The sequence below is a fragment of the Branchiostoma floridae genome, chromosome 10 (genome assembly GCF_000003815.2).
Source record: "Branchiostoma floridae strain S238N-H82 chromosome 10, Bfl_VNyyK, whole genome shotgun sequence".
In the NCBI taxonomy this organism is placed as follows: Eukaryota; Metazoa; Chordata; class Leptocardii; order Amphioxiformes; family Branchiostomatidae; genus Branchiostoma; species Branchiostoma floridae.
In genome coordinates this window covers 21,252,246-21,264,147 of record NC_049988.1, presented here as the reverse complement: position 1 = coordinate 21,264,147, position 11,902 = coordinate 21,252,246, and the positions used below count along the sequence as shown (strand labels likewise).

The window sequence follows — 11,902 nt, the reverse complement described above, 5'->3', positions numbered from 1 at the left end:
ATACATTTGCAAGTACTCTATGTGTTCGCCCGTACCTATATATAATACAAACATTAAACTATTTCATCATCATCATTTAAGTAATAATTTTAACTAATCATCTGTTTGTGAGATAGCATATCAGCATCAACATGTGGCTTATTTGCAATACAAACTACATGTATTAAGTGGAGTCCTGGTACCCCCCATGCAGAGCCTTTTCACTTGGGCACGACAAAGTACGTATATATGAAGTGATTTAGGAAGGTACCGGCTTAATCACGTTAGAAAGCCATAATGAAAATGTGTAAAATCAGCATATTTCCTTTTCAAGTATCCCTATATTCCCCATGTGGAGCCCTAATTAACATAACCAATCAATCATAATATTTTTGACAGTTATGCATGGTTTACACACAAACAACAGTACAAAAAAAATTCATGACTGTCCCCTGTATAATGGTGCGGTCCAAAAAGTGGTCGGTTATTAGAATAACCGACCACTTTTGAGGTTACTGCCTGATAACCCATGGGAAATGGGGGCCTCTGATTGGCCAACTCCATCTGGCTATATGATAATACAAATTAAAACAATCAAATAACATAAAGTCAACAAAAGTACATGTATACAGTATGACCAGGTTTACCTTGACAGTGCTGAGGGCCACGTTGGCCAGCTTGAGCGGGTTGGCCTGGATAACTTCCCGGAAAGGTTTGGCTTCTTCTCTCTTCAGCATGGCCTGCAGGAAATAACAACAAAAGCAGCCACATTACAAAATCTGATGTAAAACAAGCTAATATTTATGTAATAGTAAAGTGTAAAATCTAAGAGCACTTTATTTGTTTGTAAGTCCTAAAACTCCAGTACACCATAAGACTAACACTGTTAACTCCTATAAGTTTGAAATTTCCTTACATTAAAAGAAGTCTAACAAGAAAAGTCCTTGACAGAAAAACAAAATTTTTTATTTTATTTTTTATTTATTTCATTCATTCAAAATGCGACAGTACATTACACAGACCTATAGGCAGCACAGCTGATTGCATAGGTCTACACATAACATAAAATTACAATGGTACAAGACAAATTTACATAAGACGGTATACATAATGGTATTAGAGAGATGCGAAATAAAATACTACGGAAGCTTGAAAGTGAATAACATTCTATGGGAGGTCAGAGGTCCAAATCTAAGTAATGAGAAGCAAACACAGTCCAATCTGTCCGTATTACAAATAAAGTGGAAGTGAAAGGTTCCTTACAGTGAAAGTCCTGTTGGTCTGAGGCTCCTTGAGATGTGCCTCCTGGATGAAGAGGTCCACAGATTGGGCAGGGTACCGCAGCAGAAACTTCAGCAGGGGGTCTCGGAATGGACTACCGATCTGGAGGGGCAAGAAATATCACATACAGGTTTTAGTCTGCATTTTAAGCACAAAAGAAGTTACCCATAACCTACATAAAATCTTTTTTTGATTCAGAAACATATTTCACATCACAGTGAAGTGTCTCCGGTATATAGTCAAACTCTAAAGTTGTGAACCCTTCTTTTGTTTGTTTATTTATTCGCACACACGTATTACATTAAAACACAAAACGAAAACAATGGATAAAACAGGTGCAGGAGGAGGGAAAAAGCTAACAACTCTTTCAAACACAAGTAGTGAATCCTTAATCTTAAACAGTCAAGCAGAGATGACTGAACCATCTAAACATTTTCAACACGAGGCAACATCTTACATACATACATACATACATATTCATACTCTTAACATCTTAGATACTAGGTAAACATTTCAAACTACAGACAGTAACTTGAGCAAGCGCCATCGTTACCTCTAGCAGCAGCGCCCGTTCTGCCTTCAGCACCAAGGTCACCAGGGGGTCGATCATCTTGATGGAGGCGGCCGGGATGGTGTGGAACATGTGGATGATCGCCGCACACACCTTTATCACCTGTCAATCACAAAGTAACAGCTGTCAATCAAAACGTGGCAACCATCAACTAACTTTGGCAGCTGTCAATCAAACCATGACAGATGTCAATCTAACTTTTGCAGCTGTCAATCTAACCATGACAGATGTCTATCTAACTGTGCAGCTGTCAATCTAACTGTGGCAGCTGTCAATCTAACAATGGACACCAGCATTCAAACTTCTGTCAATCAAACCTTGGCAGCTGTTACTCAAGCCATGGCAACTGTCAGTCAAACCAACTAGCTACTACCAATATAGCCATGGCAACAAGGGAATATCAACAAAAAAAAATGTATAGAACAAAAGTGAGGCCATATTGTGCTTACAAGTACACCTGGACAGTGGACAGTGGTGAGGACAGACTTACATGTATCTTAGGAACAGTGAAAACTCTTGGCAGAGGAACATATAGTAAGACAGAAATGCCCTACACTCCTACATAGCTATAATAGCCAAAATAACACATAAAGGAAGTAAAATCTGTGAAACAAGAGTGTGACCATATTACATTTACACAACTCTTTTTCAACAGAGGACAGCAAAATGTGGTGAGTGCATAATAATCTTAGCAACAGTGAAAAACTCAGCAGAGGATGGTAAAGCCAAGGGCACAACCCGCCGTACTTGCATATACGTCCTGTCTACGTGCCAAAACGTGGGCAATCTTTTGGGATCTGTAAGTGGTAAGTACCGTCTCCGTACGAACTCATAGGGAATGCAACGGATTTTGGAGCACGCAGACATGGCGTAGAACTTTACGTGCAAGCAAAACTTTGAGTGCCATCGGGCTGCGGATTCGCCCCCGTACGTGCCAGTGCAGGCAACGCGCCTGCCCTATAAAGCCTCGACGTTTTCAGAAATACGTAGCGGACGTGGCCTCCCAAAAAACATTGTACAGACAACTTGCACGTACGGCCGGTTGTGCCCCAAGCTTAATAACCCTGTCACATTATCCACGACATTCAGGCGTATCAATGGAAGATCGGCCATATTTAAGTTCAGCAGAGGGTTGCGCGTATTTTTCACCTGAAAATCGTCCCTGCCACATATAAGCCATACTTTGTACCTTGTACAATTGTAACAGTTGTGCAATAAAGTTATTATCATAAGCAAGACTCGGGCGATTGACGCAGAATTCTAGTCCGATCGATATTCGCCAAATGTGACAGGGGTATCAGGAACAGTTAAACACTGTTAAACAGTTAAAGTCTGCAGAGGAAAGTAAGTAAGACAGTAACGTCCTTCGCTCCTACCTGGCAATCGGTGACGAATCCCTTGAGAAAGCGTTAAGGAGAGAAGAAGAAACGTGTCAAGGCGGTCATGATGTCAGTAGGCACCAGCAAGACGCAGCGATAAGACAGAAGTGATCATTTTATGTTTTATGTCATACCCAGGCCGCGATAACCTTCTGTACGTGTGTTCTGGACTGGGTGATAACTTGCCATATCAAATAGGCTTCCATCAAATAAATCAACTACCAGTGTGAAGTCAAAACTTCGACTACTGGATTTGTACTTCGAAATTGCTGTTTTTACAGTTTTTTGTTAAAGGACACCAAATTTTCTCAACTTCTGATGTCTGTAGCCTAGAAACATTTTCTCGGATGGGTATGACATATGGACCCTCTGTCCCAGCCCTCCCCAGGTTAGATCAGCATGAGGGCAATCCAACCCGTGGTCAGGCTGGTACCTTGGGTGATATGGAATACAGTGTTTTTTTTACATATATTTACGGAACACTGGAGAAAAGGGGACTTACATTTCCGTCGGTGCGCTGCCCGCCCTTCTGAGCGATGATGGCCACGTCCATCCACTTCTTTAGGTGAGCCTGCTCAAAGAAACACAAAAAACTTCAGTAAAACAAACACTGCCACTTGAACTTTAGAAAGGCACTCAAACTTTTCATAATTTCTCTAAAAAGATCATAATGCAGTCACATAGCTATCAAACGCAATCATCTAAATCACAGACCATGAATTCCAGAACAAATGCTCATAAGGAAATCTTTTGTACAGAATGTCCAACAACTGGATTGAAAGTATGTGACGTCATTGGTACTAAACTCTGTCTTTTGAGTCTGTTCACATCATCAGAAAAAAAAACATATCACTTCAGCCTACCAAGCAGCAAACACAATCAACTACATCACAAACCATCCACCTACCGAAGCCCAGAACAAATTTTGGGAACAACTTCTCAGAAAAAGTTTTTTTCTACAGAATGAAATGAAATGGATTGAAACTATGCATGGTGACGTCATTGGTCCTTAACTTTGTCTTTGAGTCTGTTCGCATTATGTTTTACAATGAACAAGGAAAATAAACCTTTTGGCCTAAGTAAGAGCAGACCATTTATAGCACCTACCATGAGCTGGTCGCAGAGTTTCTCATCGAAGACATTGCAGAAGAACATGGTAAGGTACTAACCTCCGTCTTTGAGTCTGTTCAGTGGTATCTTTTACATGTACAATCAGAGAAAGGAGAAAATCTATCATTTCAGCCTAAATCTAAATTTATTATCATGCCTATCTGACAGCAAATCAGTAGAACCTACCATGAGCTGGTCGCAGAGTTTCTCGTTGAAGACGTTTGGGAAGAGCGTGGTGACGTTGGTGAGGCGCTTGATGACGCTGAGCGTGAGACTCCTGTAATCCCCCAGCACCATCAGTAGGGGGCGCACCGCGTTGTGGATCGTCTCTGCGTCCATCTGCTGGTGCTTCAGGAACTGCGGACAAACGGGAGGTTTTTATTTGTTTGACGGTTTCCTTGATCAAATATCTTGGAACTTTAAATGTATATCTTGGAACTTGATATAAAGGTACAAAGGAGGCCGTATACATCAGGACACTCCAGCCATCACTGAACAGAGACAGTGGTCATAATGAACTTTCTGGCATGACTAGGGCTGGGTACAGGTCCGGACCTGGACCTGATCCTCTGGACCTGAACTGTACCTGGACCTGAATTTTCTGTACCGGTACCCACCCCTAGGCATGACCCATTGCTGACAACACAAATCTGGAAGATCACGTGTTGATAAGATCACACATCTGTAACTATCGTGAGTTTACGTTCTAAAGTGATTGGTCATCAGTATAGATCTTGATGAAGGCAACAGTGGTTGTTGAAAATTTGATCCGTGTATCCTTTTGTGTTGGAAGAATGTTTAGGATTGTAACATGTTCTTGGAACTTGATTTGATTGGTAAATCACTGGTTAAAGTTCACAACCAAAGGAGTACAATGTAGGTAGCCAATGTTTCTGTCACAGTGTCTTTCACCTTCCTCAGGGCAGTACTGACCTGAACTACTTGGCACTGCAGCTGTAGGTGGCGCTACTGCAGTGTGAAAAATGCGGTCCCAAACATGACTGAGTTTGAACACTCAGACAAAACTCCTTCTATCCTTCATACACTTTGTGGCAGCTGTCTGTAGCTTAACAAAGTCTTTGTCTTTAGAAAAAAGACAAGTTTGTTTACAAACGAGATAAGACTTAGATCCTTCCAACACTCCAAGGCAGCTGTCTGCAGCTTCTCAAGGTGTTTATTTCTTTATTTGTATGTTTGTTTTTTGTTTGTTTGTTTACAGAAAAGACAAGACAAGACCACTTACATCCTTCATGCACTTCATGGCAGCTGTCTGCAGCTCGTCGGAGCTGGAGTTGAGAGACTTGAAGAGGACGGTGAAGATTTTCTCTCGTACCTGGGGGATGTAGTGGCACGCGGCTAGGGCATCTGGAGGGGAAATACATGGTTAACATCACTAAATATGTTCCCACTAGCTCAGGTCTGATATCACACTAAAGCTCCAATATAGTGGCAGGCGGCTAGGGCATCTGGAGGGGAAATACACGGTTAACATCACTAAATATGTTCACACTAGCTCAGGTCTGATATCACACTAAAGCTCCAATATAGTGGCAGGCGGCTAGGGCGTCTGGAGGGGAAATACACGGTTAACATCACTAAATATGTTCACACTAGCTCAGGTCTGATATCACACTAAAGCTCCAATATAGTGGCAGGCGGCTAGGGCATCTGGAGGGGAAATACATGGTTAACATCACTAAATATGTTCACACTAGCTCAGGTCTTTTATCACACTAAAGCTCCAATATAGTGGCAGGCGGCTAGGGCGTCTGGAAAGAAAACACAAGTCACGGTTACCTTCACAGAGAAGTTTCATAGTTACAAAGTACACTAAATATGTTCACACTACAGCTCCCGCACCTGCAAATGTAATAGCAGGCAGCAAGGGCATCTGGAAAGAAAACACATTGTTACCATAACAGGTTTCATATTTAAAAAGTACACGGTTATCATCACTTCGTGTACATGAGGATATAGGAGTTTTCTTTTACACAACCAGTTAAACTCACCTTTGAGTATACATGTATGAGTGTGAAGTGGATCAAACCTGGCAGTCCCTTATACCCCCCTCATATGTAGCGAAAATCAATCGGACGACTTTTCTGCGAGCTCTAATTTACGAGGAGGCATGACCCTGCTGCCGACGAAGAAATGGCAGAGTTCCCGCCTTCCCGTCAGGGTCATGCCTCCTCGTAATTTAGAGCTCGAGGCTCGTCGTCCGATCGATTTTCGCCTAATGTGAGGGGGGTATTATACAACCTGTGCAGACAAACTGCCCAAACTAGTACGGAACTGGTGTGTTACAACATGAGGTAGCTTACGGGGCATGTAAGATAAACAAATGTTCTTGTTGTAGCATTGCAGTTTGATTAACAAACAAACAAACAAACACTTACTGAGAGCGCTGATACGCTATGGGGTTAACAACTGCATGTTCTTGTAGCAGGGTAGTTTGATCAGTAAATAAACAAACAAACAAACACTTACTGAGAGCGCTGATGCGCAGTGGGGTTAACGACTGCATGTTCTTGTAGCAGGGAAGTTTGATCAGTAAATAAACAAACAAACAAATAAATAAACAAACACTTACTGAGAGCGCTGATGCGCAGTGGGGTTAGTGACTGCATGTTCTTGTAGCAGGGAAGTTTGATCAACATTGAGTCCTCAGCCTCGCACAGATTCAGCAACTGGGAAAAATAAAAACAAAATATTACGTTTTCTTCTGTTTCCGTTCACAGTCATACGTTACTGCTGTCAGGCTTTAGCTGTTTTATATTAAACTTAAAGACACAAATGCACACATGCACTGTCACAGACAGACACACACACTGTCACACACACACACTCACACACACTCACACACACTGTCACAGACAGACAGACACACACTCACACACACACTGTCAAAGACAGACACACACACACACACACACTCACACACACACACACACACACACACACACACATACACACACAGACACACACACACAGACACAGACACAAACACACACACACACAAACACTGTCAAAGACAGACACACATATGCACACACACACACACACACACACACACACACACACACAGACACACAGACACTCACCTCGGTGAAGAAAACCTTGTGCTCCATGATATTCAGGTCTATGGTGAAGAGTCGGGGCTGCAACGTGGTGCAAAAAGTGTTCCCCTCCTGCAATCAACAATAAAGGCCTTTCAGTCTAACTTTTCTAAGAACACCCTGTCCAAAAATCATTCCCCAACACTTTTCATTGACAAGCAGGGCAACACAAAGAGCTACATGTACAGCAGTGGCGCACCCTTGATTTCGGATGTTAAGCAACATGCAGTCCAGGCAGTACTTGGATGGGAGACTACCAATTCAAGGAAGACTGGATGCTGTAGCCGGTTCATACCAAAGACTCTTAAAAAAATGGTACATACTTCTTTCTCTACTAAGAGGAAGAGTATGGAAGCTAAACACACTACACTAACAGTGTACTAGCCCCCTGCTGTAGTGACCTATGTGTGTGGCCCCAGGGCTATGAAACAGAGATGGGTGCCAGGCACACCAACTTTAGCTTTAGCTTTAGCACAACACAAATGACAGAGTGTCCTACTGACCATGAGTCCGATCTGTGCGTTGGCAGGCTGATGTCTCAACAGGTGCTTCTTGGGAGGAATCATGTCTTCAAGAACCTGAGGAATATATAACAATTGTTATACAACTGTATAACAATTCTACATAGCACATAGCGTGTATGTTTAACGTTTCGACTATGACTGTTTAGTAAAATTATTGTACATATTGTACCCAATTCAGGGAGGCTTGTATAGCTCCCCCTGCCTATGTACTTTTGAGGAATGATGATAAATAAATTCCAGATCTAAAAAAAAAAAAAGGGAGTGTTAAGGTGGAAATCTCCAGACACAGCAGTTACTCTCACTGAAAGGTGAAGCTGGTAGCTTTGATGAACAAAGGAAAATGCAGGAACAAGACATGTTGGCTACACAAAAGAACTTTGTTTTTGCTCACGTTTTTGTGGGGCTCCATGATGGCAGTGATGGTTTTGTCGGTGACTTTGGCCAGAACTCGCAGGGAGTGCATCGCCTGTGGGAACAGCAGGGGAGGTTTAACATGGAGCAAATATGTTTGAACATGCTGAAAATGGAACTGTAACCCATCCAAACACATGGCCCCATCCCTAGTAGTAGTACCTACACTACCAGCAAAGGTGCATCATCATATCCTTTTTCATAACATACTTATGACAAGACATAACCTCTGACCCACCAGCTGCCTGACCATGCTGTTGGAGGTGACCTCCCTGACCTGTAACCTATGACATAACCTGTGACCCACCTGTTGCCTGACCATGTTGTTGGAGGTGACCTCGCGCATCAGCTCCAGCGTGACCTCCATATGACCTGTAACCTATGACATGACCTCTGACCCACCTGCTGCCTGACCATGTTGTTGGAGGTGGTGACCTCACGCACCAGCTCCAGCATGACCTCCCTGACCTGTAACCTCTGACCTAACCTCTGACCCACCTGCTGCCTGACCATGTTGTTGGAGGAGGTGACCTCGCGCATCAGCTCCAGCGTGACCTCCCTGACCTGTAACCTATGACCTAACCTCTGACCCACCTGCTGCCGGACCATGTTGTTGGAGGAGGTGACCTCGCGCACCAGCTCCAGCGTGACCTCCCTGAAGGCTTTCTCCTGCGCCGCCAGCAGCGCCCGGTTGCTAGGCGTGGCCTGGATGGTCGTGGCACACATCTTCAGCAGCTTCTCAAGGTCAGCCTTGGCAAGGTCAAGGGCCCCACTAGACACCTGGGGAGAGATGGGACATACAAAAATGTCCGGCTGCTGATATTCAAAACCTCAGGCACATCATCAGGTAGGCCTTTCTTACTCAACTTCATTTAAAATGATCCATTTAAACATATTGCTGTGAATTCTACTTCTCAACCCAGTCTGGGGCAAGTACAGAAAAAAGTGACCCCTGACCCTAACCCCTAACCTCTAACCTCTGTCCTCACCTCTCCAGTCAGGTCCATGAGGACGAAGAAGAGAGCCTTGAGGAAGGTCAGTTCGTGCTCCAGGATCCACCGCAGGGACGTGCGCTCCAGCAGGAACCGGATCGCTACACACCTGCAACAGTACAACATTGTTACAGCTTTGCTACAACATTGTTACAACATTGTTACAACACTGATACTGGAGAAGAGTGCCTTGAGGAAAGTCAGTAGGAACCGGATCGCAACACACCTGGGAAAGTATGGCAGTGATATAAATGTACCTGTTACTGAGAGTTTCTTACATTTCACAGTACAAGCTTACATCACATCACTCATTACTGAGATGTTTTGCAACACACCTGCAGGAGTATGGCAGTGACACCTGTCTTTAAACATTCTTAGATGCCACAAAACATGATCCACATGTACATGTATGATGATTGTGACATTGACATTGCTAAATTACAGTCCAAGGAAACTGATAGCTTTCTGGTGTTCCTGCGTAATGTATGCAGGCAAACAATATTCATTTACCACAGTTGTAATGCTGCAGAATAAGAACACGTAATAAAGTCAGAAAGTAATGATCTGTACATACCCGCCATACTTTGCGTACCAGGCCCGCTCGTAACAGCAGGAGCACAGCCGCTCTACGATGTACTCAAACAGGGGCAGCTGGCACGCCTGGGGGAGACGAATACTTAGTAGGTTAGTTGTTACGCTGAAGAAGAGTGATGGATGTCACTCAAAATGTCCTGAGTTAATTTTCAGCTACGAAGCACCAACTAGCTACTGTACTGTACTGTACTGTACTGTGGAGCTTTCTAGTAACTGTAACTGTTGTTCACAACAGCACTTAATAGAAGAAACTGTCACCTTTTCCTTGGAGTCCAGCACAGTAGCGGTGACACAGCTCGTTCAACTCATGTACAAATGTAAAATGCACACAATCACAAACTACACACATACACAACACACGTCTAAGACTTGCAGTACCTTTTCCTTGGAGCCGAGCACGGTAGCGGTGACCTCGATGATGATAGCAAGGGCGATCTCCCCGATCTTACATAGCTCCTTCTCCTCGTGAGACATGCACACAACCACTACACAACACTTACACAACCACTACACAACACTTACACAACCCCTACACAACCCCTACACAACACTTACACAACCCCTACACAACCACTACACAACACAGTCACCTTTTCCTTGGAGCCGAGCACGGTAGCGGTGACCTCGATGATGATAGCAAGGGCGATCTCCCCGATCTTACACAACTCCTTCTCCTCGTGAGACATGCACACAACCACTACACAACACTTACACAACCACTACACAACACTTACACAACCACTACACAACCACTACACAACCACTACACAACACACCTTTTCCTTGGAGCCCAGCACGGTAGCGGTGACCTCTATGATGATGGCAAGTGCGATCTCTCCAATCTTACACAGCTCCTTCTCCTCGTGAGACATGCACACAACCACTACACAATCACTACACAACCACCACACAACCACTACGCAACACAGTCACCTTTTCCTTGGAGCCGAGCACGGTAGCGGTGACCTCGATGATGATGGCGAGGGCGATCTCCCCGATCTTACACAGCTCCTTCTCCTCGTGAGACATGCACACAACCACTACACAACACTTACACAACCACTACACAACACTTACACAACCACTACACAACACTTACACAACCACTACACAACACTTACACAACACATACACACCACTACACAACCCCTACACAACCACTACACAACACTTACACAACACTTACACAACCACTACACAACATACCTTTTCCTTGGAGCCGAGCACGGTAGCAGTGACCTCTATGATGATAGCGAGAGCGATCTCTCCAATCTTACACAACTCCTTCTCTTCGTGAGACATGCACACCGCCACTACACATTCACTACACAACACATACACAACCACTACACAACATACCTTTTCCTTGGAGCCGAGCACGGTAGCGGTGACCTCTATGATGATAGCAAGGGCGATCTCCCCGATCTTACACAACTCCTTCTCCTCGTGAGACATGCACACAACCACTACACAACACTTACACAACCCCTACACAACCCCTACACAACACTTACACAACCACTACACAACCACTACACAACACATACACAACCACTACACAACACACCTTTGCCTTGAAGCCGAGCACGGTAGCAGTGACCTCTATGATGATGGCAAGTGCGATCTCTCCAATCTTTCACAACTCCTCCTCGTGAGACATGCACACAATCACCACACAACCACTACACAACACTTACACATTCACTACACAACGCATGCACAACCACTACACAACATACCTTTTCCTTGGAGCCGAGCACGGTAGCGGTGACCTCTATTATGATGGCGAGAGCAATCTCCCCAATCTTACACAGCTCCTTCTCTTCATGTGACATGCACACCGCCACTGCGTCCACGATCACCAGGGGGTCCATGCCACGGTTCGTCTCGGCACCTCCAGATAGTGGGAACGGGCCTGAGGGAACAACATCGTTTTTGTTTATGT

General features: G+C 44.1%; 1 protein-coding gene across 1 annotated transcript in view; it reads right to left on the bottom strand.

Annotated features, from left to right (window-relative positions):
• Positions 1-10,438, bottom strand: part of LOC118425101 (transformation/transcription domain-associated protein-like) — a 34,484-nt gene extending 24,046 nt beyond the window's left edge. The window contains exons 1-14 of the mRNA XM_035833920.1: positions 10,336-10,438; positions 9,938-10,023; positions 9,349-9,472; positions 8,966-9,151; positions 8,352-8,426; positions 7,940-8,014; positions 7,422-7,508; positions 6,911-7,007; positions 5,564-5,685; positions 4,507-4,677; positions 3,713-3,781; positions 1,814-1,933; positions 1,243-1,362; positions 627-719 (exon numbers count right to left, since the gene is read on the bottom strand). Coding sequence (XP_035689813.1) covers positions 627-719; positions 1,243-1,362; positions 1,814-1,933; positions 3,713-3,781; positions 4,507-4,677; positions 5,564-5,685; positions 6,911-7,007; positions 7,422-7,508; positions 7,940-8,014; positions 8,352-8,426; positions 8,966-9,151; positions 9,349-9,472; positions 9,938-10,023; positions 10,336-10,431 — 1,521 coding nt within the window. The 5' untranslated portion in view covers positions 10,432-10,438. The remainder of the gene's footprint in view (positions 1-626; positions 720-1,242; positions 1,363-1,813; positions 1,934-3,712; positions 3,782-4,506; positions 4,678-5,563; positions 5,686-6,910; positions 7,008-7,421; positions 7,509-7,939; positions 8,015-8,351; positions 8,427-8,965; positions 9,152-9,348; positions 9,473-9,937; positions 10,024-10,335) is intronic.
• Between the last annotated feature and the right edge of the window lie 1,464 nt (positions 10,439-11,902).